This window comes from Microcaecilia unicolor, chromosome 5, assembly GCF_901765095.1.
Source record: "Microcaecilia unicolor chromosome 5, aMicUni1.1, whole genome shotgun sequence".
NCBI classification, from domain to species: Eukaryota; Metazoa; Chordata; class Amphibia; order Gymnophiona; family Siphonopidae; genus Microcaecilia; species Microcaecilia unicolor.
The window spans coordinates 161,302,244-161,329,141 of record NC_044035.1 but is presented as its reverse complement, the minus strand read 5'-3'; the positions used below and the strand labels follow the sequence as shown (position 1 = coordinate 161,329,141).

General features: G+C 44.0%; 1 protein-coding gene across 10 annotated transcripts in view; it reads left to right on the top strand.

Annotated features, from left to right (window-relative positions):
* SEC31B (SEC31 homolog B, COPII coat complex component) overlaps nt 1-26,898 on the top strand; it is a 277,304-nt gene that overhangs the window by 185,595 nt on the left and 64,811 nt on the right. For all 10 annotated transcript variants that reach the window (XM_030203516.1, XM_030203517.1, XM_030203520.1 and 7 more), the window contains one exon: nt 14,316-14,495. In XM_030203516.1, coding sequence (XP_030059376.1) covers nt 14,316-14,495 — 180 coding nt within the window. The remainder of the gene's footprint in view (nt 1-14,315; nt 14,496-26,898) is intronic.

Below are 26,898 nucleotides of genomic sequence, written 5' to 3'. Positions count from 1 at the left end.
GGGGAAAGATGCTGCACGGGGGGGGGGGAAGAAGGGGAAAGATGCTGTACGGGGGGGAGGGAAGAAGGGGATAGATGCTGTACGGGGGAGGGAAGAAGGGGAAAGATGCTGTACGGGGGAGGGAAGAAGGGGGAAAGGATGCTGCACAGGGGAGAGGGAAGATGGGGAAAAGATGCTGTATGGGGGGAGGGAAGATGGGGGAAAGATGCTGCACGGGGGAGGGAAGATGGGGAAAAGATGCTGCACGGGGGGGAGGGAAGATGGGGGAAAAGATGCTGCATGGGGTGAGGGAGGGAAAGATGCTGCACGGCAGGAGGGAAGATTGGGGACAGATGCATGGGAGAGAAGATGGTGGAAAGATGTGCGGCAAGGGGGACGGAAGATGGGAGGGGAGAAGATGCTGCACAGGAGTGGGAGGGGAGAGATGCAGTAGAGGGGTGAGAGGAAGAAATCTTGCATATGAGGTGTAGGGGAGGGAGACATACTGCATAGAGAGGGGAGGGGATAGGTGGCGAGAGAGGGAGAAATGTTGAACATAGGGGTGGAGAGGATGGAGAAATGGTACATGGGGAGGGAGAAATGTTGGGACATAGGGGTGGTAGGAAGGGAGAAATGTTGGACATGATGGTAGAGGAGGGGCAGGGAGAGATGTTACATGGGAAGGTGAGAGAGAAGTTGGACACAGAACACAAAGAAGTGGGGTAGAGAAATGGTGGACAGTGGGAATGAGAGGGGGAGATGTTGGACATGGGAGTGGATGAGAAGGAGGGAGAGGTACACATGAGGTGGTGAGGGGAAAAAGAGGGGGAAATGCTGAACCATGGGGGAGAGGGTGGGAGGGAAGAGAGAAGGGACAGGAAAATGTCAGACTACGAGGGTGGGGAGGGGAAGGATGGATCAGATGCTGGCTAGAAGGGTGGAGGGAGGAAGACGAATGGGAATGGTGGAACCCTGTGGGAGAAGCCAGGAGGAGGTGGCAAGGAAATGAATGAGAGGGTAGTGATTGCAGAGGGTAGAAATATGGTAATGCGGAATAGATTAAAGATGAAAGAGAGTGTAGGGCTGGGGAAGGAGTGAGATGGGTAATGGGAGAGCTAGTGAGTGAAAGAAGAAGATGGAAATTTGATAGGTAGTTGAAAAGTAAAAAGGAAGAGAAGGGTGAGAGAGAGGCAGAAAAGAACTAAAAATGAATGATCAATATGTCAGAAGCAGGAGTAGTGAGGGAACAGACAGGAGAGAGGAGAAAAGGCAAATGGACTGTAGCCACTTGAAGAAGAATTAGCAGACGACAGACAGGAAAGCAGAAAGACCATCAAGATAAAATGTCCAGACAACAAAGGTAGAAACAAAGCATTTTATTTTGAATGTTTTAAATGGAATATGTTAGCTTTTGGAAATCTGCATAGCAAATGTCTTTGTATTATGTTCAGTAGAAAAGGAAATGCATTTCTGTTTTAAGTCTCCAGTGTTGTAGTAATGCTAAGTTTAACATCTTGGGGTTCCCATTCAATTTTTGCCTAAATATTTTTATTTCTAATTTGTGATCCCTTGTTCTGTATTTGGTGAGAGTCTGTTGGTGTGATAGTAATGGCAGGTGGGGTAAGGGGGAGGGGGTGGGCCCTCCTTTATTTTCTGACCTGGGCCCAAGCAGGTCTAACACAAGTCCTGACTCTTTCTGTATAGCTGGTGAGGATCCCCAAGCATCCCCAGCTAAGGACCTCCTCCAGAGACGGCCAGAACTCCATTCTATCAAGCTGTGCAGTTGGCAACAGCATCCTTGAGCCATCGACAACTAAGCATATATGAGGTACCAGCATCAGTGGCTTAGGGTCTTTGCTGCTGCCTGCCAGGCTTGGTAAAAAAAAGAGTTCTGGCCACCTTCAGAGAAAGTCTTCAGCTGATAGAGCTTGGGGATCCTCATTAGCTAAAGTATTTATATTTAGAGATGGGGGTAGGGTGGGGCAGAAAACAATTTGTGCCCTCCCACTTTGGGCTCAGGCCCACCCAGAACTGGCTGTCTGGCTATGCCACTGACACTCACTAAATACAAGAAAACTTTACGCTCTAGTGAACAATCTGCTAGATAACATAACCATTACCAATGAACCAACTCCAACTGCTGACCAACTAACGAAATACTTTGAACAGAAAATAATTAAAATTAGGAAAAAAATGAAGGACTGTAATATCAATATAGAAAAATATGCCAGGACTCTCACCAGTTCTCTTGTGGGCATAACAGCAGAAGAGTTTGGTCATCTTTCTCCCTACCCACTCCAGAATTAGTTAAACACGTCCTCTGTAAATATGCATCTTCACAGTGCATTCTAGACACCTGCCCTAACTATCTTTGAAGTCAGCTCCCGAACAATTTATTAATTGTTTACATTTACATATTTCTTTCATGCTATCTCACGGCCTATTTCCGGAAGACAAAATCATTTTAATTCCTATTCCAAAAAACCTTCAGATCAGCAGTAGTAAGGTCTCTAATTATAGACCAGTTGCCTCAGTTCCTTTGCTTGTCAGTGACTGAGGGAATAATTGCACATCAACTTATGAAGTGCCTTCATACATACTCTATTTTGCATAGTTCTCAATCTGGATTTAGACCGACCTACAGTACTGAAACTATATTATTTATTTTATGTTTTTTTTATTTGTTACATTTGTATTCTCAACAATACAATCCTTTTTGCGTTTGTTACATTTGTATCCCACATTTGCCCACCTATTTGTAGACTCAGTGTGGCTTACATAGTTCCGGAGGGGTGGTTACAGGCTCCGGTGTGAGCAAATGCAGAGTAGATTGTACAATTAATTTGATTAGGCAAGGTCCGTCCCATGCAGATTGCAAGGGTGGGATCATGCAGCAAAGGGTTGAGTATTGTCCATTTCTTTGTTTAATTGTTGTGTTTCATTATTCAGTGTTTGTCAGTTCTGTGGGGTATGCTTTCTGAAAAGATGAGTCTTTAGATTTTTTCGGAAGCTTAGATGAATATTCATGGTTTTCAGGTCTTTTGGTAATGTATTCCAGAGCTGTGTGCACATGTAGGAAAAACTGGATGCATATGTTGATTTATATTTCAGACCCTTGCAGCTTAGGAAATGAAAGTTTAGGTACACTCTTTCTGATTTGATTGTGTTTCTAGTTGGTAAGTCGATAAGTTCGGTCATGTAGCCCGGATCTAGGCCATGTATTATTTTGTGAACCAGAGTACAAATCTTGAAGGCAACATGTTCTTTGATTGGAAGCCAGTGCAGTTTTCACGAAGGAATATTAACCACTCTCTTAGCAAATTTCAGAAAATAATTGAATATAGTCAGAAAAATAACTCTTCAGTTTGACATGTCAAGTGCTTTCAACATGGTCGACTACAACATATTATACTTATTAGATCTATTCAGGATCTGTGGTAAGGTTTTGCATTGGTTCAGTTGTTTCTTAAAGTCCAGAAGCAATCAAGTAAAACAATCTGGTCACTTATCTTTGCCATGGTCACCCAATTGCGGTGCTCCTCAGGGTTCACCACTTTCACCTATATTATTCAGTGTCACAATGACTCCTTTGGGTAGTATACTTGAAGCAAATGGTTTTAACACCTTCATGTATGCTGATAACGTCACAATTTTTATTCCTTTTGCAAACTACTTGCAAGAGATCTTACCATTAAATCAGCCCTAAACAATGGAATCCTGGGCAGCTGTTTTCAAATTGAAACTTAATAGAGAGAAAACTAAATTCTTTATATTAACCAATCATTTTCATCTCATACCTTATAGTAATTTCACTATTAACAATATACCGTACCCATTAGATACAGCAATGAAAATCCTGGGAGTATACATTGATCAGCATATGACATTTGAGTTCCAAATTTCAAAAATAGTCTCCTCTATCTTCAGCTCAGTATGGAAGCTAAAAAGAATAGGGCTTTTTTTCCCTAGTTCAATATTCTGCACATTGGCCCAATCCTTAATACATTCCACGCTTGACTATTGCAACATCGTTTATACTGGATGCAAGAACCATTAAATTAGAAAACTTAATGTCAAAATTAACAGCTATGCAAAGAGGGTCCATGCTGGTCTTCAACAAAATATGGACACTTTATGAACAATATAAGGAACAGACTCATTCACCACCAGGGTAGGGAGGGAAGGGAGGGAGGGTCTAAGTTGGGGACAGGGAGAGATTGATGTAGAAGCAATATGTAAATGTGCAGCTGGTTGTTTGACATTATGTATTTGAGAAAATTTCAATTTAAAAAAAAATTAGAAAACTTCAAAAAGCACAGAATATCACTGCCTGCCAGGTCTGCAGAGTACCACTTTACTGGAAAGCCTCCCCTTTACTTCTAAAATTGCACTGGCTTCCATTAAAGGCCAGAATTACCTTTAAACTTTGTATTTATATACCAGATCTGGTATGGTATGTCTCCTTCATACATGCAAAACCTCATTGAACTGCCTAAACGAAATACTCTAACCACTTCTAGAGACGACTTATCTTTTCACTATCCTTGTTGTAAGAAAGTTGTCTACAAATCTATTCACACTGCAGGCTTTTCTTATCAAAGCACTAAGAAATGGAAGTCATTACCTAATCTTAGATTCCTAGTAGACTATCTAGCTTATTTTCAAAAGGGAAGGACGCCCATCTTCCGACACAAATCGGGAGATGGGCGTCCTTCTCCCGTGGTTGCCCAAATCGGCATAATCGAAAGCCGATTTTTTTTTTTTTGCGTTCTCAACTGCTTTACATCACGGGGACAAACAAAGTTCACGGGGGCGTGTCGGCAGTATACTGAAGGCGGGACGGGGGTGTGGTTAAGAGATGGGCATCCTCAGCCGATAATAGAAAAAAGAAGGGCGTCCCTCAAGAGCATTTGGTCAACTTTACTTGGTCCCTTTTTTTTCCACGACCAAGCTTCGAAAAGGTGCCCAAACTGACCAGATGACCACCGGAGGGAATCGGGGATGACCTCCTCTTACTCCCCCAGTGGTCACCAATCCCCTCCCACGCTAAAAAAATTAAAAAACATTTTTTCCAGCCTCTATGCCAGACTCAAATGTCATACCCATCTCCATCACAGCAGTATGCAGGTCCCTGGAGCAGTTTTTAGTGGGTGCAGTGCACTTCAGGCAGGCAGACCCAGGCCCCCCCACCTGTTACACTTGTGTTGGTAAATGTGAGCCCTCCAAAACCCACCCGAAACCCACTGTACCCACATGTAGGAGCCCCCCTTCATCCCTAAGGACTATGGTAGTGGTGTACAGTTGTGGGGAGTTGGTTTTAGGTGCAGGGGGTTGGGGGCTCAGCACCCAAGGTAAGGGAGTTATGCACCTGGGAGCAATGTGTGAAGTCCACTGCAGTGCCCCCTAGGGTGCCCGGATGATGCCCTGGCATGTGAGGAGGACCATTGCACTACGAATGCTGGCTGCTCCCACGACCAAAGGGCTTGGATTTGGTCGTTTTTGAGATGGGCGTCCTCGGTTTCCATTATGGCCGAAAACCGGGGACAACCATCTGTAAGGTCGACCATCTCAACATTTAGGCTGACCATCTCTGAGGTTGACCTAAATGTTGATTTGGGCATCCCTGACCGTTTTATCGAAACGAAAGATGGATGTCCATCTTGTTTCGATAATACAGGTTTCCCCGCCCCTTCGCCGGAATGTCCTTAGAGATGGACGCCCTTAGAGATGGTCGTCCCCGTTCGATTATGCCCCTCCACAGTGCTCATTTTCAAAGCACTTAGTCTTTGTAATTCTAAGTGCTTTGAAAATACGCCTCCTTATGTTCTTCTGCTGAATGCTGAAAACATTCTTCATGAGTACTGGTTTTAATAATGACAAAATATGAGTCAGCTGTTAATGATATCTGTCTTCAAAGCTTCTCTGATAGTAGTAATCTGTCTTTTGGCATGGTTTAATAATTTGTGCTCACTGTTAACCTTTTAATGTTGATCAGTGCTGTTTATTGTTTGTAAGCTATGTTCAACCCAATCCAGTTTGGAATAATGAGGTGTTAAGTATAAATAAATGAAAGAAAGAAAGAGTTAGGTTTACTGGAGAGCGTGGGACAGAGTATCAGTCCTGAGCCTTTTCCATCTGTGGTAAGACTTGTGAAGACTGTGAGCTTGGGGGGAGCAGCTGGCAGTGGTAAGTCTGACTAAAGTTTACTTGGGACTGCAGGTTCTACTTGGTGCAAGGGAGGGATCCTGACTCACTGCTTGGGACTTGTGCTGTGCTGGTGACAGGGGTGAATTTCGACTTCTGTGGAGGCAGTTAATTGATGGTCCGCTGTGGGACCCACCAGACAGTGTCGGGGCTTTGCAGTGCATGCAAGCCGGGAATTCTGTAGGATGTCGAGCAGGGACTGTATCTCCATGTTCAAGTGTAAAGCGCTGCGTACGTCCAGTAGCGCTATAGAAATGATAAGTAGTAGTATGTGGAGGAAATGGTGGCGGCAATTCGGATTTGGTGCAGCATCTGAATATGCAAGGGTCTTTGGGCTATCCGTCATTGCCGGTGTGCAGTTTGATGAAGGAAAGCACGAGAATGAGTGCCATTTTGTCAGTGCTGACTGGCAGTCAGGCGCAACCTCTGGCTGATCACATGTGGAGCACAACCGCCATTTTACAGTCTCAGATAATTGCAGCTTCCCAGGGTGGGCACCCTGGTTATGGCAGAGACTAAGACCACTTTGCCATGGGGAATGTGCATTGCCCTAAAAGACCTACAGGATAGGAAGCTAGAAGGCTCGTTGAAACAAGCCTTTGGGCCTTCAAGTGATATGTAACTCGTTTGTGGCAAGAGCATGCCTGAAGTGGCTTCAGCAGTCAGCAACACAAGACGGATGCCGTAATGCCCAGTTGGAAGCAGGGTTGACCTGCTTGGCAGATGCTGTGTATGACGTTATGGGTTACGGTCCACAGTATATCTGACTGTCATGGCTGTGGAATTGGGCAGTAGGTGCAGCATGAGTCACGTCTAGTTAAACTGTCTTTTCAGATAAAGTGGCTGTTGGGAGAAGATCTCAGTAAGTTGGTGAAAGAACTGAGGGAAACTAAACCACAACGGTTGCTGGAGGATAAGCTGAAAGCCTCTGGTTGTCTGTCTTCAGGGGGCGGTCTATCTTGATTTTGAGACAGCAGATGGTACCAGCCTGGTTGTCAGTAATATGATCAGAAGTCCCGCTTTCAGGTATGCCAGTCTTCCTTTTGTGTGGACAGGAAGTCCTCCTTTCAGTCATCTAGTGCACCCAGTGCCTCAAGAGCTTCCCAATGATGCAAGGCTGGTCCACTCTTCTCTTCCTCCAGTGGTAGGACGTCTTCAGGAGTTCTGTGAGGAATGGGCCAAGATCACATCGGTCCAGTGGGTTCTGGATATTCTTTAGAAGGCTACAAGATGGAGTTCTCTTGCCCGATCACTCCTCTCTTCTTGCAGTCTCTTTGTCGAAAGGGAACCAAAGCACTTGAGGTTCAAGCCACCGTAGCCTCACTGCTGGTGCTCTGGGCCATTGTTCTAGTTCCCCAGACTGAACAGGGACAAGGCAGATACCCTGTCTACTTCATTGTTCCAAAGAAGGAAGACACCTTTCATCTGGTTTTAGATTTCAAAGGTCTAAATCTGTGCTTCTGAGTGTCCTGCTTTCGCATGGAGATTCTAAGAGCAGTCATAGCCTCAGTTCAAGTGAGAGAATTTCTCACTGTCCTCAATCTGAAGGAGGCATACTTTGATATTCTTATATGACCGCTGCATCAGAGGTTTCTATGTTTTGCGGTGCTGGGTCATCACTTCCAGTTCAGGGCTTTGCTGTTTGGTCTCACCACTGCTCCAAGAATGTTCACCAAGGTTATGGTGGTGGTGGCCTTTGCACCAGGGAATTAGATTTCACCCATATTTCGACAACCTGGCTCATTAATTTGTCATCCTATTCGGACAGCGTGATGACACTGCACAAAGTTGTCCATCTTCTGCAGTTGATGGATCAATTTCTAGAAGAGCAGACTAACTCTATCACAGACCTTAGAGTATCTGGGTGTTATTCGAAAGTTTGAGAGAGGATCTTCCTCATGGAGCACAGGAGGTCAAAGCTGGTTCAACAGATTTCATCTTCTCAGTCAAGGCAGGCTCAGGGTCCGGGACTACGTGCAGGTTCTGGGGTCAATGACTGCAGCGATGTAAGTGGTGCCACGGGCAAGGGCTCATATGTGGCTGTTACAGGAATCTCTTCAGCCGGGCTTAGTGGAGATCAGTGCCCTACTGCAGCCCTGGCCAGAAACACATCTACTGTATGTTTTCCTTCCTTGACCCATGGTAGGCCACGTGTTGAAAAGGATCACATTGTATTGGTGTTGAATAATTCTCATAGCCTCTGATTGGCCACAGAAGCCATGGTACACAGTCCTGAAGCTGTGGTACATGGCCTACTGAAACAAGGTTCTGTACTCGTGGAGGATCCGTGCCCTTTTAGTCTTATGACTTGGGAATTAAGGGCTCGGTTAAGTGAAAACGTTATACAGTCTTTGTTACCTTGCTTCAGGCTTGAAAACGACATACATCCATGGAGTATACGAGAGCATGGAGGACGTTTGAGGGCTGATGTTCTGAGCACGGACTTTCTTCTTTCTCTGATCAGATCGAGCACATCCTAGTGTTTCTCCAGGCAGGCCTTCAGAAAAGATTGGTGTCAGGTTCTCTAAAAATTCAGGTTGCAGCTTTGGCCTGTTTCAGCTGCCAACTACTGAAGTGGTCTCCTGCAGCTCACCTGGATATCCAGGGCCAGCCCAACCCGGTAAGCGGGATAAGCACCGCAGGGGGGTGCCTGCCTTCAAGGGTGCCGCATCATGCAATTTTTCCATGCCGGAACTGGAAGCCGGAAGCTCCCAGCCAGGAGCCAGCCCGCTGCCCGACTTCTTCTCCCTTCTCCCTCAACAGAGTCCGCCTGCCCCTCGCCTTCCTGCATGCCGCCCAGAATTTAAAAGTCATCTTACCGGGGTCCCGGCGGCAGCAGTGAAAGACGAGCAAGCTCAGCGAGTCGGCGCTTCAGCGGGCTGCCTTCCCTTTTCTTCGCTCTCAGCTCTGCCTCTGGTCCCGCCCTCATTTCTTGTTTCCACAAGGGCGGGACCAGAGGCAGAGCTGAGAGCGAAGAGAAGGGAAGGCAGCATGCAGGAAGGCGAGGGGCAGGCGAAGCACTGTTGTGGGAGTGGGAAAAGAGGTCGGGCTGGAACTCGAGTCGGAGGGAGGGTGGGCCACCGGGCCTGGAACTCGGAGGGAACGACGGGGGTCTGGAACGGGGGAGGGAGAGGGAGTGTAAGCCTTTATAGGATGAATAACTCTTCTGGGCAAAGCTACCCAATGAGTAATTCCCAGGTTCCGTTTACAGGAGTCTGGCTAAACCAACTTCCTAGGTCTGTCCAGGGGTTATATATATTATGAAGGAACCTGGCTGTTCTGGGCCTACACCAGAACTTTTCTTCTGTTAGAGAGAACTGGAATAAAAGTAAAGTCACTGCTGTGAAATATATTAATTTATTATATAGGTAAGCACATAGTATAATACACCCTACACTACAGCTCAGCTGTACAATTGTAGCTCCCTTATGCTGATAAGCAACTGTAGAATGTATTGTCTAACTAAAACACTGATTTCACTGGTTACTAGATTATTACACAATCCCGATTAGTAATACTGACTAGGTCATGAAGTAATACAGTTAGCAGCACATCTTCCTGATCACAAAGTTCTGACTAACCCGCCTTTGCTTAGGTAAGAACCCACTAGCTAATCCCGACTATAGGAAATAAATCTCTGCAATCCTCACCGAGCCGACTCTAGGTGGTCTCTCAGATGAAGTGGACACAGGTTTTCCCCTTTAGACTCCAGCTGTTTTCCACAGCGAGTCCCCGTCTCAGGAAACAACACAGGTTCTGCAGCATGCAGGATTACAGTCTCTCTGGCCGGTAGAGCTGAACCAACAGGTACTTTCTTCAGATGGTCAGTTCACAAGGTTGTGGACCACTTCAGGTCTCGCTGGTCTTCTTTTCAGCTACCCTTCTTCCAGTAGAACCAGACAAATTCTCCCTTTCTTCTTTTCTTTCTTCTTCTCCCTGTCTCTCTGCACTTCTCTCCCTTTCTGGTCTCCCGCTCTCCGGCCCCTGATTCCCAGGTGACCAGACAGCAACCAATCCGGATCTTGTCCAGCTCCTTCCCTGAGCAAGTAAACCTTTTTTTTTGATCTTCCAGTTGTTACATTGTGGTATGCATTCCTGTCTCTCATCAGACTCGCTGGCACCATGGCCTTACCCCCTGTAGCTCATCAGGGAGGTGCAAGGGTCAGGTAGCCTACTGCATATCCTTGAGTTTGTTTTTCCAGACCTGCCAGTTATTTACCACAAGCAGAGCTCTGGTACAAACAGAAAGTTGAATCTGCTTGGTCACTGAAGTGCAGGGTCTTAGTTCACAGACTCCATCTTGACATAGTTGTATACACAGGCAGAGATCAGCAGAGTGAGGCTCACAAGGAAATAGCCCTACAGGAGGAGGGCTTGGAACTTGGAGGAGAGGGAGGGAGGGGGGCCTGGAACTCAGAGGAGAGGGAGGGGGGCCTGGAACGGAGGAGGGTGGGAGGAGGGAGGGGGCCTGGAACTCAGAGGAGAGAGAGGGGGGCCTGGAACGGAGGAGGGTGGGAGGAGGGAGGGGGCTTGGAACTCAGAGGAGAGGGAGGGAGAAGAGAGAAGATGCTAGACAGGGGGGGGGAGGGAGGGAAAAGAGAGAAAGAAGATGCTGGACAGGGGGGGGGGGGGGGAGGGGGCGTCAACAGTCTGCAGGGGGGCACCAGAGACCCTAGGACCGGCCCTGGATATCGTTCAATTCTTGCGGGGAGAGCAGCCTTCTTTTTGTACATCGTGTCCAGAGTGGAACTTTTAATTCAGTCCTTCAGGCTCTTCAGATGCCTCCTTTTGAGACACTCGGGAAGGCCTCCTTGAAAGGTCTTACATTAAAGGCAGTGTTCTTGGTGGCTGTTGCGTCAGTATGTAGGGTTTTGGTGCTTCAGGCTCTCTCTTGGTATTCCTTTCTTCACTTTTCGGAGGCAGGGGGTCTCCTTGCGCATGGTTCCATCCTTCTGAATGTGGTATTGGCATTTCATCTCAACAAGTCTCTGGAGCTTCCGTCCTTTTTTGAGGCTCGGCATTCTTCCTTGAAGTTTCTTGATGTTCGTAAAGTCCGCATTAAATATCTGGATGTCACAAATGAGTTTTGCAAATCGATCAGACTGTGCTTTTTGGTAAACAGAGGCTTGGCCTTATGGCTTTCAAGCCCACAATTGCTAAATGGCTAAAGGAGACTATCGCTTCAGCTTATTTGCTTGTGGGGAAGCAGGCTGCTCAGGTCTTACGAGCTCATTCTATGAAGTGAACAGCGACTTCCTGGGCAGAGACTACCTTACTGTCTCCAGCGGATATTTGCAAGGTGACGACGTGATTTTATGCTGCATACCTTTGCCAAACACTACAGGGTGGACGTTGCAGCACACTCGTATGCTAGTTTTGGAGCTTCGGTTCTTAGGGCAGTGATGCCAGGATCCCACCCAATCTAGGGATTGCTTTTGGATATCCCATAGGTTCTGGAATACTGGGAAGCTACATAATGGAAGGATAAAGGATAAATTAGGTCTTACCTAATAATTTTGTTTTAGTTAGTCCTTCCCACTATTCCAGAGGCCCACCTTAGGTTTCTGAGATGTTTGGATAATGCAAAGTAATGGGTCAAATAATGACTTGTCACCTTGCATGGTGCTTCCTGCATATCTCTTGTTCTCTACAAGTTATCCAGAGATGAAAGAGCACATGTGTGTTCGCTTGGTTAGTGTTAGGTTAACAAGTTGTTTAAACTTGTGTTTATTCTGAGTTTGTACTTACTGCTTGTCTACATAAATACTGAGGAGCTGGACTGGATGCCAAGAGAGATGTCTCAGCACAGTTTTCTGTTCTCTTTCTCCACCTGCTGTTTGAATACAACTATCCCACAAGTTCTAGAATAGTGGGAAGGATTAATAGAAAGAAATTATCAGGTAAAACCTAATTAATCTTTAGACAAAGGGAACTTGCTTAAACACAAGTTTTTAAATTACTTCTTCATATATTAAAGAAACAAAGGTACCTAGTACCCATATCACCAATATGAAAAAGTAAGTGGATCCTAAACTTAATTGCTGGCTGCACCAGCTTTAGCAACAATAATTGCAACCAAACATTTCCTATAATTTGATATTTCAGTTTCTCACCACCCTGTTGAAAAATCTTAGCCCACTCTTTAGCGAAGTACTTCAGTTCAGACATATTCATAGGTTTTCTTTGCATGAACTGCTCGGTTCAGGTCCTGCCATAGTATATCTGTAGCATTCAAGTCAGGACTTTGACTAGACTAGTCCTGAACTTTAATTTTGTTTCTCCTCAGCCATTCAAATGTGAACTTGCTTTTGTGTTTTGGATCATTCCATAACCCAATTAACGCTTCAGCTCACAGACAGATGACTGGACATTGTCCCTTAAAATTTCCTAGTACAGTGCAGAAATAATTCTTCATTTAATAACGACAAATTTTCCAGGTCCTAAGGTAGCAAAGCATCCTTAAACAGTCACACTATCACTACCATATTTGACTTTTGGTATAATGTTCTTACTGTGGAATACTTTATGCCACACATAATGGGGTCTGTGTTCAGAGAGTTCCACTTTGACTCGTCTATCCAGAGAGCATTATCCCAAAAGGCTTGGGGACCATCTAGGTGTGATTTTTTTGAAAATGTGAGATGAGCATTCATGTAACTCTTGGATAACAGCAGTTTCTGCCTTGCTAATTTTCCATGAATCCCCTTTTTCCCAGCCTTTCTTACTGTGGAGTCATGAAGACCTTACTTAGCTGAGACTAGAGACTAGTTCTTTGGATGTTGTTCTGGGATGTTTTGTGACTCTCTGGATGAGTCATTTGCACCCTTAGAGGGCAGGTTGGCCACTCCAAGGAAGATTACCACTGTTCCAAGTTTTCATTTGGAGAGAATATTTCTCATTGTGGTTTGATGGAAACCTAGGGCTTTAGAAATGGCTTTGTAACCCTTTCTAGAGTGATACTTGAACAACTTTTTTTCTCTCATCTCTTCTGGAATTTCCCTTGATCATGGCATAGTGTTCTTGTAGAGATTTTGTGTTGATTACTTCAGTCTCAGGGTAAAGCTCAATATATAGTGAGGTTTGGATTCAACAGGGCTTGTTGCATTAAACCTGGCTGTTTTCAATCAGCTGATTCTAATTAGCAATCAGATTTGGTCAGTTGGTTGAGAAACTAAGGGGGCCATTACTTTTTCATGTGGATGACACCTGAAGTAATGCATATATATATATGCATTACTTCAGGTGACCTGCTGCTCGTGCTCTACACCATATATACACCACACATGCCCAGAGGATGTTGTGACCCAGTCAGTGGGAGGAGGGGTGCTGGTGTAGAGCACGAGCAGCAGGTCCTGAGCTGTGCTGGGGATAGACCCTCTAAGTGGCTGCGGGGTAACCCCAGGCGGGTGGCTAGGTGTTTCATGACAATATATGTTTATATAAAATTGCCCACCCTTGCTACAGGTAAAAAGTATTTATTGATAGCTTTCTCAGTTAGTGTGGCTGTCGGGATCTATTGTTTTGCATTGAGTGCAGCCACTGTTTTCTGCCGCCACCCCCCCCCCCCCCCCCCCAAGAAGCTACTGCCTTAAGCTACCACCTAGTGTTACCCTGTGGATAGGCTGGCCCTTTCTAAGGCCCACCAAGTCTGCCTAAATCTGTTCTGATCAGATAAAGGGAATGTTGGATCCCAAAAGCTAGTCAAGAAAAGTATGAAGTTAGTCCAGTATAAATATATCAACTTTATATTCATTTTTTTTTACATATATTTTGTGCTTTCAAGTATTTTATTTACTTATTTGTTAGGATTTATTTACTGCCTTTTTGAAAAAATTAACCCAAGGTGGTGTACAGCAAGAATAAGATGAACAAAGATAACAGAGAATTACATCAGTAAAAATATTCAGATAACAGTACATAGTATGGCATAGTACAGTACCTAGATTGTCGCACAATATGCAACCACTGTTCTGGGTCCACAGCATTTCTGACTTTTCCTCAGCTACTTTATACCTGTAGCGTCAGATTAAACTTTAAAACTTGTTTTGGCATATCTTGAAAGGCAATGTAAATAACTTTTGTGTTTTTGCTTTGACTGTTGGATTTATTACAGCATTTAAACTTTCTTTCAGCTCTTGATTTGCCAGCTGCGGGATCGGCTATTCCACGCTCAGGGAGAGACAGTAGTAGGCCAGCAGGCTCCTGTTTTCCCCTATCCATGTGCTTCCATCGCAGCTAGCGGCCATGTATCACCAGTGGCTAAGACTAGCACTGTGCCTCAAGGAACAGCTCAGAATATGGATCCCAAACAGGTACACCAGCTGTCTCCCCAGAGTATCATATTAACCACAGAATTCTGTTTCTATCCCCAGCTCAGACTTTTTTGTGCAGACTGTCAGGGGGCTCCTATTTTCTGGTCCTACCCAGTTCATTGTTTGCTCTATTTACGCAGGAGTCCTACAGTCAGCAGTCTCCAATGAACATTTAAATCTACATTTAAACACAAATTGATTTTCACAATTTTTAATCATGAACAATTATCAAAAGGACAGTTGGTGCAAGCAGTCACACAAAGGTGATGTCTCTTGGTGTAGACATAAATCATCTTCCATAGAGTACCCTCAGTCTGTATTTGTGCTGACAGGTGTCACTTTTCCCACATGATTCACATTTGACAGAAATGTTTTCTGTTCTTCGGTTGGCTTTTTCTTCTACTCTAACAGTATCCTTAGAGGGGCATTTTCGAAAGAAACGTCTAAATCAGAATTTTGGACGTTTTACAAAGATGTCCAAATTCTGAACAGAAAAGAAGGTCATTTAAAAAAAAAGATGGACATCTATCCTTTGTGTTCGAAAATACTATGGACATCCTGTGATTTGGATGTCCTTGTTTTTTTTTTGGTCCATTTTCGAACAAAAGACATCCAAATGCAAGATGTCCAAAACAGAGGAGGAGTGGCTTAATGGTTAGTGCAGCGGGCTTTGATCCTGGCAACATGGGTTCAATTCCCACTGCTGCTCCTTGTGACTTTGGGCAAGTCAGATGCACAGGGGGGCCTTTTTGGATATGACATCTAAGTCTGAATTGGGACATTTTTTTGTAAAACGTCCAAAATCAGAACAGGAAAGGTCATTTTCTATTAAATATATATATATATATATATATATATATATATATATATATATATCTTTTCCTTTTGAAAATGCTGTTTGGAAAATGTTTTGTGATTTGGATGTTTTATTGTTTGGTGCATTTTCAAACAAAAAAACGTCTAAATGCAAAACGTACAAAATACACAAGAAAATCCACAATAAAGTGAAACCATTCACATGTTCTAAGTTTGGTAAAAGCTTTGGTTGTAATGTAAATCTCAAAGTGCATCAGAAAGTCCACACGAGAAAGAAACCATTTGCATGTATAGAGTCTGGTAAAAGCTTTGGTCAGAAGGTAAACCTCACAGTGCACCAGAGAATACACCCAGTAATGAAACCATTTACATGTCCTGAGTGTGGTAAAAGCTTTGGTTGGAAAGAGAGCCTCACATGGCATCAGAGAATCCACACAGGGATGAAACCATTTACATGCACTGAGGAGGTAAAAGCTTCAGTTGCATTGGGACAGGTAATTAGGGAATGTACACTCTTGCTATGTAGTATGGAAAAATAGCACTCCTGTATTTAGATATATATAATGAGACCTCCTTTTCATCTATAGATCTGAATTCAAAGCCCAAATCTAATGATAAACAATAGACACAAGGCTCAGATGTTATAAAAAAAAAAAATAGAAAGCTTGGCATCAGGTAGATCAGGTAGAATAGCGTAAAAGTGACATCCCAGGAAAGCAATAGGGCATCCTTGGGGACACTGCAATGGACTTTATAAAATGCTTCCAGGTACACATCTCACCATTGCTCCCTTATCTTGTCTGCTGAGCCCCCTAAAACCCACTAGCCTCAACTGTACACCACTACCATAGTCCTTACAGGTGAAGGGAGCACCAATATGTGGGTACGGTGGGTTTTGGAGGGCTCACAGTATCCTCCACAAGTGTAACAAGTAGGGGGCGGTAGAAGCCTGGGTCCACCTGTCTGCAGTGCACTGCACCACTGCTAGACTACTCCAGGGACCTGCATGCTATTCTAATTGACCTGAGTATAATATCTGAGCCTGGCAAGTAATATTTTTAATCATATTTTTTGGAGTGGGAGGGGGATAGTGACCACTGGGAGAGTAAGGGGAGGTGATCCCCGAGTCCTTCCAGTGGTCATCTGGTCATTTGGGGCACCTCTTGTGTGAAGTAGAGGAGTAGCCTACTGGTTAGTGCAGCAGACTTTGATCCTGGGGAAGTGGATTCAATTCCTACTACAGCTGTTTGGTATAAAACCAGGTCTAGCTCAGAACGTCTAAGTTTTAGTCGGACGTCTTTGTTTTGTTCCATTATTGCTGAAAGACGTCCATGTCTTAGGAACACCCAAGTCCCGCCTTGAACACGCCCCCTTGAGATTTGGACGTCCTCCTGATGGACTTCAGAGAAGGACGTCCAAAAAGAGGTTTCGATAATAACTGATTTGGATGTTTCTGTGAGATAAACGTACAAATGCTGACTTATGTCACTTTTTGGACGTTTATCTTTCTTGAAAATGAGCCTGTTAGTGTTTTTGGCTTCTATGAAGTTCTGAACATTTGGAATCACATAGGCAAGGCCTTGACTTTTACCTAGGGATTCCCACTTTCCCACATTCCTGCTGTCTCCTGGTGATAACTCTTCAGTTTTGGTGATATATAACTCTACCCTTTTGGAATTGTAATCTTCTAAGCCAGAGTTTCTTAACCTTTTTGTTTCCTGCACCTCTTAGCTGGTGAATGAAACCCTTACACCATCTTCCTAAACCACATGTCCACTAGTGACTACTGACAGCTACATGTGTTGCTATTAGGTACTAACTGCTAACATGAATTACAATTACAGAAGTACACAGGTATTCTACCAATAACTGTCCTAATGGTCAGGCAACAGAAGGTGTGTCGTAAATTCCTGTCCAGGGGTGCTTACAATTCTTTTGATGTTGCATCCAGAACCACTGCCCAAGGTATAGTGATGCGCAGACTCTCATGGCTGCGTGCCTCTGACCTGGACAATCGAGTCCAGCAGCGGATTGCGGATGTTCCTTGCCGGGGGAATAATATTTTTTGTGAGGAAGTCGAACAAGTGGTTGATCAGATCACTCAGCAGGAAACTGCTAAGGACAATCTCTCCTACCGGGCGCCTTCTGCTACTACCTCATCAGGTAGACGTTTTTTCCGGGGAAGGAAGAATACTCCCTATACTTATAACAATCGTAGGTACAATCTTGCTCCTCAACAGCCTTCTCAGGCTCATCCCCAGCGCGCTCGTTCTCGTCAGCAGCGTGCGCCAAGGCAGGCCCCTGCAGCTCCCCAGAAAAAGCAAGGGATGGGCTTTTGACTGGCTCCAGTTGAGCATAGCTGCTGTAAAAGTGTCCATGCCGGACGGCTTGCCAGTCAGAGGGAGGTTCAAATTTTTTCACCAAAGGTGGCCTCTCATAACCTCCGACCGGTGGGTTCTTCAAATAGTCCGGTTAGGATACTCTCTCAATTTGATATCCAAACCTCCAAATTGCCCACCGAGAACTCAGTCCTTCAGCTTCCAGCACAGGCAGGTACTTGCAGAGAAACTCTCCGCCCTTCTCAGTACCAATGCGGTCGAGCCCATTCCACCAGGACAAGAAGGGCTGGGATTCTATTCCAGGTACTTCCTTGTGCAAAAGAAAACAGGGGGGATGCGTCCCATCCTAGACCTAAGGGCCCTGAACAAATTCCTAGACCGAGAAAAGTTCAGGATGGTTTCCCTGGGCACCCTTCTTCCCATGATTCAGGAAAATGATTGGCTATGCTCTCTGGACTTAAAGAATGCTTATACACACATCCCGATACTTCCAGCTCACAGGAGGTATCTTCTATTCCGTCTGGGAGCGCAGCACTTCCAGTATTGTGTGCTGCCCCCTTTGGTCTAGTGTCTGCGCCCAGGGTCTTTACAAAATGCCTGGCAGTAGTTATAATTTTTATCTTAATTTCACTTTTGCATATTATCCTCTGTACCATGTATGATATATGTTTTTATTATATATGTTGTATTCTTGTTTTGTTTTAGACCTCTGAAGAAGGCCTCTTTGGCCAAAACACGGACCGTGTAGGGTCTTAATAAACGAATTGGGCTTTTTTACATCTGTGATTTTAGTTTGGTCTTTCTGGACATCTTCCGTTTTTGTTGTTTTCTTCCAGTAGTTGCAGTGTCACAACGCAGACTGGGAGTGCATGTGTTCCCTTATCTTGACGATTGGCTGGTGAAGAACACCTCGGAGGCAGGAGCTCTGCAGTCCATGCAGATAACTATTCAACTGCTGGAGCTACTAGGGTTTGTAATAAATTATCCCAAGTCCCATCTTTTCCCTGTTCAGAAACTGGAATTTATAGGAGCTCTGCTGGACTCACAGATGGCTCGTGCCTATCTTTCAGAAGCGAGAGCAGACAGTCTTCTGTCGCTAGTTTCCAGAGCCAGGGCGTCTCAGCAGATCATAGCTCAGCAGATGTTGCGACTTCTAGACCATATGGCCTCCACAGTCCATGTGACACCCATGGCCCGTCTTCACATGAGATCTGCTCAATGGACCCTAGCTTCCCAGAGGTATCAAGTTGCAGGGGATCTAGAGGATGCAATCCAGGTGTCTGCCGATTTTCAAAATTCCCTTCAGTGGTGGACAATTCGATCCAATATGACCTGGGATGTCCCTTTTACATTCCTCAGCCACAAAAAGTGCTGACAACGGATGCATCCCTCCTGGGGTGGGGAGCTCATATCGATGGGCTTTCACACTCAAGGACTTTGGTCCCTCCAGGAAAAGGGTCTTCAGATCAATCTCCTGGAGTTGCGAGCAGTCTGGAAAGCTCTAAAGGCTTTCAGAGATCAGCTGTCCAACCAAATTATCCAAATTCAGACAGACAATCAGGTTGCCATGTACTACATCAACAAGCAGGGGGCACCGGATCTCGCCCCCTGTGTGGAGAAGCCATCCAGATGTGGCTTTGGGCTCGCCGTTTCGGAATGTATCTCCAAGCCACGTATCTGGCTGGCGTAAACAACAGTCTGGCCGACAGATTGAGCAGGATTATGCAACCTCACGAGTGGTCGCTCAATGCGAGCATCGTACACAAGATCTTCCGAGAGTGGGGCACCCCCTCGGTGGATATTTTTGCTATTCAGGTCAATCACAAAGTCCCTCAATTTTGTTCCAGACTTCAGGCCCACGACAGACTAGCGTCGGATGCCTTTCTCCTTCATTGTACGCATATTCTCCCATACCTCTGGTGGGGAAGACTTTGCTGAAACTCAAGCAGGACTGTGGAACCATGATTCTGATTGCTGCTTTCTGGCCGCATCAGATTTGGTTCCCTCTTCTTCTGTCCTCCGAAGAACCGTGGCGATTGGACTGTTTTCCAACCCTCATATCTCAGAACGAGGGGGCGCTTCTGCATCCCAACCTCCAGTCTCCGGCTCTCATGGCCTGGATGTTGAGAGTGTAGAATTCGCTTCCTTGGGTCTTTCTGAGGGTGTTTCCTGGGTTTTGCTTGCTTCTAGGAAAGATTCCATAAAGAGGTGTTACTTTTTCAAATAGAGGAAGTTTGCCATCTGGTGTGATAGCAAGGCCCTAGGTCCTTGCTCTTGTCCTATACAGACCCTGCTTGAATACCTTCTACATTTGTCAGAGTCTGGTCTCAAGACCAACTCCGTAAGAGTTCACCTCAGTGCAATTAGTGCTTATCATCGACGTGTTTAAGCCTATCTCTGGACAGCCTTTTGTCAAAGCCCCCTGTCAAACCAACGTTGTTCTCACCCAGCTGATGAAGTCTCCTTTTGAGCCACTGAATTCCTGCCATCTGAAGTACTTGACCTGGAAGGTCATTTTCTTGGTGGCTGTTACTTCAGCTCGTAGAGTCAGTGAGCTTAAGCCTTGGTAGTGCATGCTCCTTATCTCAGGTTTCATCACAACAGAATAGTCCTCCGTACACACCCTAAGTTCTTGCTGAAGGTGCAGTCGGAGTTCCATCTGAACCAGTCAATTGTCTTACCAACATTTTTTCCCCGTCCTCATACCCGCCCTGCTGATCGTCAGTTGAACACCTTGGACTGCAAGAGAGCATTGGCCTTTCACGTGGAGCGGACAAGTCCCTTCAGACAGTTCACCCAAATGTTTGTTTCTTTTGATCCCAACAGAAGGGAAGTGGCTGTCAGGAAACGCACCATTTCCAATTGGCTATCAGATTGCATTTCCTTCACTTATGCCCAAGCTGGTCTGACTCTAGAGGGTCATGTCACGACTCATAGTGTTAGAGCCATGGCTGCGTCATTGGCCCACGTGAAGTCAGCTTAGAAGAGATTTGTAAGGCTGCAACGTGGTCATCAATCCACACATTCACATCTCACTACTGCCTTCAGCAGGATACCCAACGCGACGGTCGGTTTGGGCAGTCGGTGCTGCAGAATCTGTTCGGGGTTTAGAATCCAACTCCACCCCCTAGGCCCATTTTTATTCTGTTCCAGGCTGCACTCTCAGATGTTCTAGTTCGTAGGTCAATCCTTCTTATGTCCTTGCCGTTGCGAGGCCCAATTGACCTTTCTTTGTTGTTTTGAGTGAGCCTGGTTGCTAGGGATACCCCACATGGGAGAACAAGCAGCCTGCTTGCCCTCGGAGAAAGTGAAGGTACATACCTGTAGCAGGTATTCTCCGAGGACAGCAGGCTGATTGTTCTCACAAACCCGCCCACCTCCCCTTTGGAGCTGTTGTTCTTTAATTCTTGCTTTTGGATATAACTGAGCCAGTCTCTTGCGCGACGGGCGGGAAGATGTTCTGTTGTGGGGCCGCCGTGGACGCCGACCCAGTCGTGAGAACAATCAGCCTGCTGTCCTCGGAGAATACCTGCTACAGGTATGTATCTTCGCTGTCAGTACGTATTTGTGGGTTCGCCCTTTTCCCCTCTATGTATTGCACTATGGACATAATTATATAAAATGGTGCCTAGATGTACGCACTGCACCTCATAGATGCCAATAATTGGCAGTTAGGTGTGAATGTGCACTAGGCACAAAAATTAGTTGTTTAAGGGCTATACTGTGTAACTGCAGGGGGGCATATGCATGGGTGCAGCATGGGCAGGCCATGGGGGTGTCTTCAATTGACAAGCATAACTTAAAGAATGCTATCAGGTATACATGCCCCTTGGCAGATGTAGGCATACCCATTTACTCTTCCATTGACATAGCGTAAATGGTCAAACCTATACTTTGGTACACCCATGCCGACTTCTGTTAGTATTCCAAAACGGTATCTTAGTGCACAGATGCCGTTGTAGAATTGGCACTCAGTGCTTGGCATCAGCATGCCTAAATGGAGGCACCAATTCATAGAATTGCCTCCTATGAATATAGTGTTCATTGACAAAATAACAACCGTTAGAAATGCAAAACTCTCTTTATTCTAAATACATATAAATTTGATCCTCTTATTCTTCTCTTGTTAACTCATAGTCCTATAAGTCTATCACACTCAAGCCACTAACATTCTCTAACATTCACACATACTTTTCACAATTTTCATCCTAATACAAGCATAACAGGACTTATATCTGAAAGTAAAGCAGTGCATAAAGGTATTACATTGAAGCGTAGTTACAAAACTACTCAACACTGCAGATTGATAACACATAACACTTGAGTCCTTTTCACATTCCAGAACATCAGACCGACTGTGGAAAAATTTCCACTGTTGTAGATTTTCAATAGGAGTAATGCAAACTCAAGCCAAATCTCCTTTGATAGATAGAGTCTTGATTGTAAATAAACAGCTATCTTCAACTCGTGAGGGTAAGGACTCCAAAACTCCAAATTATAGATACAGTCAACTGTTAGTTGTTATGTATAAATCTTCCACATAAAATTATTATGTAATAGGTAGTCGATACACCAAAGAACCAGGACCCGACATGATCATGTTTCGCTATAAACTAGCGTCTTCAGGGGTCTTGTGTTCAGCTCTTCAAGGTGGGTAGGTACTCAAAACCAGTGATGTGCCAGTGAGACCGCCCCTAAGAACGCTCACTCATGCGCATCATGAATATAGTGGAGATACGTGTATAGGAGTATCCATATATAGGGAGTAATTTTCTACAAGTTGTTCAAAGTTATATGCTGGGATGCTGCGCACTAAGTGTGATTATGTACTGCCAATTGCACACAAGTCAGCATTTATGTGCCAACATTTAGGTATGGTTGCTTATACCATGATGATGGCTTGTCTAAATATCTGCACCTGAATGTTTAGTTGCCCGCATTAACGGGCATATAAGTTCTGGGTATGCCTGTAACCTGTCCATGCCCCTTTAATGTCCACACCCCTTTGCAGTTACACGCTAAAGAATTTGCACACTAAGCTTATAGAATCGTGACTTAAGTGCAGTTACGCGTGTAACTGCAAATTATATTTGTTAAAACCTGATGTACCACCTTTCAGCAACAATCAAAACGCTTTACAATTTAAAATTAGAAAAGTACATTTTCAGGAAAGGAACTACTATTTAGAAACATGACAGCAGATAAGAGCCAAAGGCCCATCCATTCTGCGCTTCCTCAGCAACCACTAACTCCTCCTTTTCCTAAGGGATCCCACGTGCCTGTCCCACGCTTTTGGTCTATGGTTATTAAACAGGAAAGAACAAAAGATCTATATTAAAACAAAACATAATAGAATAGAATAATTACTAGTAATTGGTTGTTAGTGCCAACTAATAGCTAATTTGCCAATTAAGTTATACGCACAACTAATAATAAAAATAATCTTTATTTGTAACCTATATCTATAAAAGTCTAAGCGCAGAACAAATCACATACAAAATATAAAAGGACAGAACAATAAAATAATTTCTTTGCTCGACATACTATACAAAAATTGCTGTGTTATTCTGAAAATAAAACATACAGCTGATTAAAATTTACATGGTATTAAAATAATATCATACATCAGAGGAACCAAAAGCCTGAAGAAATAAATGAGTTGTCAAAGCTTTTTTGAATTGGTCCATATTCTGTATTAAACGAAGTTCAGTGGGCAGTGCATTCCATAATTTCAGACCTTTGATGTAGAAAATAGATCTACATTCTTTCAAATAAACCTGATGAAATGAAGGCACATCAAGTAGCTGAGATGATCTCAGAGAATGAGTAGGTTGATAACATCTTAGAGTGGTACTAAGAGTTGATGAAATATTACCATTCAATATTTTAAAAACAATAAAAGTTTAAATTCAATACGAAATTGTACAGGGAGCCAATGCAGTGATTCAAAACTGTAGGTATTGTGTAACCTGCGCATGCATGCTAAATATAAAATTGGGTGCACAAGATTATAAAATGAGGGGGGATAGAAAGTAATTCTGTACAGGGTGCCTAAGTGTGTGTGTGCTAAGCATGAATTCTAGAATGGTACTTATAGAATACTGGCGTAATATCAGGCACCAGCGTTTACTCTAATTCTACGGCAGATATAAATGTTCATGCCTAAATCTGCCAGTTACACATGTGTAACTGCTAGTATTCTAAATTCTTAGCGTACAAGTGATTGACAAGCCCCTGCCCCACCCATGCCTTTCCCTTGTCCATGCACCTCAGAGTTATGAGCTAACATTACCAAATAGCGCCTAAATGCAGTTACCCAAGTAATTGCAAACTAGTATCAATTACTGACAATTAACCACATATTTAAACTATAAAGGATGTCAGAAATTTGCTTTCCTCAGTTTGTTTGCAGACTGTTCCCTAGAGTTCCCAGCAGTTTTGGTTCTGGCCCAAATGGCCTGGTGGGTCTAGCGACTAGGGATCGCTTTTGCCCAGAAGAAGCCACTAGAGTGACTAGACCCATCAGGCCATTTAAAGGTAGGTCCGGGGAATGGCCTTCAGGTGTTGGGAGAGCAGAGGGGTTGGGGTCAGATGGCCAGCCAGTCTGGAGGAGCTGCCCTCTTCTGACGGGGTGGGGGTGGGAGGGTGGTAGTGGTACTGGCTGAATCTGGGTTTCGTTCGACCTCTAACTGTTCCTTTAGTCTTTCACCACAGAATTATAAATTCAGTGAAGGGGATTCTTAAATAAGAAGGCACTAAGAGGAAGAGCCGGGAGTGAAAAAACAGGGTAAAACATATTCTGCTTAGTATTCAAATAGCAGTTATACATTTTGCACCATGCTAAACACACGTTTGCTTTTTTAAAGAAAAAAAACCCCTCTCCCCTCATTTTATAATGTCGCATACAAGTTTACCTGTCTTGATTGTGTATGTGTGCATGCAGGTTACAGAATAGGCTCAATTAGGCTCAGATTGGCACTAAATCAATAGGCAATAATTGGAGTTTTAATGCTTATAACTTACCATATAAGTACTATACTTTGTGTAAGGTTCATGCGTTAAAACTGTCTGCATAGTTTATACCTTCTTGTTGGTATGAGTGACTGAAACAGAAGGGAAAAAACTTGTGTACTTTTGCAAATACCCTTCCCCAACTTAAACACACCAATAAGACTTCTGCTTTTCAATTTCAGCTAAACATGTGCATGCTGAATCTCAGGTCATACTTAGATAGATTGAGGAAGAGCAAGTTTCAGACAGACCAATTTCCCCAAGTAAATCTGTATTTAGCTGTAGAAAAGGCTTTAAGAATGGCTTTTTCCCTGAGGCTGGTATCGCTACAAGAACTGCAGCAACATGTCAAAAGGTGAGAAAAGTGAAGATGGAAAGCTGAAATTGAAATGGAGAAAAAGAAGTTGGTATAATTGAGATGTAAATGAATAAGTGGAAGTTCTTACTATTGTTTTTCAGCTAAGTTTGTACTTAGAAAATAACTATTCTGTGGATCTTGAATGTTGCAGGATTGGGAGTTTTCCTTTGAATTGCTGTTGTTGGAACAGAAGGTGGCAGTACTGTGATGCAGAACTGTAACTGTTTAAATGGGAGTATGGGTTTGCATGCAGGCTTACTTATTTAGCTAATGTTTTAGAATGGCAATAAGTTCAGTTTGCCATGAAATATTACTTCAGGTAGTTGTCTAAAAACTTAAATCTAGTAGCAGTTTATTCAAATCTATGCTGAAAACTTCCCTCGCCCTTAATTGTCTTGTCTGTCTGTGTTATTTTAGATTGTAAGCTCTATTGAGCAGGCACTGTATCTCTGTGTCAGGTGTTCAGCGCTGCGTGCGTCTGGTAGCGCTATACAAATGCTAATAATAATATTAATAGCAGTTTATTTATTTCAGTACATTTACCCCACATTATCCCACAGTTGGCATTGGTCAGTCAACAGAGGCTATATATGTGTGTATGTATGTGTATATATATATATATATATATATACACACACACACACACACAGTGCAATCCGCTTAAGTGCAAAGGTCTGGGACCAAAGAAATGCATGCACTTAACCGTTGTGACCCAAAGAAACTTGACATCTGATAAACATATGTACAGTACTGTTTATTATTATACGTACAGTACACAGTCTCTGTTAACTGATGTTAGGCTTACTTGAAGTAATCAGTTATAGTCTTCTGTACAATTTGGGGTCTGTGAGTTCCATAGACTACGTCTGCCAGACGGTAAAAACTGTCATAACACTGACATCCAGTGGCCTCCAGATAGGCCCGCACGGTGTTGAGACTTTCCAGCGCTCTTGCAAAAGTGACAGGAGGAGGTTGTTGAATTTTGTCAGAATGTGCCTCGCTGCTCATTTCATCATCTGTTTCATCATCAGCCGTTGTTGCCTGCGTGAAGGCTTATATCTCGACATCAGTGCTGTCGTCAGCTGTTTGTAGATGGTAATCAACAGCTACGTAGCGATGAAACTCCTCTTCAGTAACACCGGCTGGGATGTTAATAACCTGTTCATCTGATGCGTTTGCAACAGCTGCATCTCTTTTGTCCCTCTCCACATCCTTAACAAATCTTGTCCGCTTGTGGCAGTTCACAATGGTTGCCTGTGTAACATGATTCCAGGCTTCTTTCTGCATACAATCAATGGTACTAAGCCAGTTAGACTTCTGCAATGGAATCTATGCGGGATGTAAAGAACAAACCTTAAAGAAACTCCAGACCGCTCAGAATACAGCAGCCAGACTTATCTATAGATTAAGAGGGGAGTTATTTCAAAATTTTATGAACAGTAGGGATGAAATAAACTTTGTTACATAAAACAAAGGGAAATAGATTCGGGCAAAGGAACTGGGCAAGAGGACTGGGAGTAAATTGCAACTCATATAGGGTAAGTCTATGAAGAAGGTACTTACATTTATGCACCATTACATAACATAGCATAAGAATAGCCATAGTGGGTCAGAGCAATGGTCCATCTAGCTCAGTATCCTGTTTCCAACAGTGGCCAAGCCGGGTCACAAGTACCTGGTAGAAACCCAAAAATGCCAGCACATATGTGCATATATGATGAAATTATTATTACATTCGTATCCCACATTGTCCCACCTTTTTGCAGGCTCAATGTGGCTTACAATTCATTGTGGATACTGGAAATAGAAAAGAATGTACATTTGGTTTACAGCAAGTTTTGGGTACATGATGGTGAAATACATAATATTGGAAATAGAA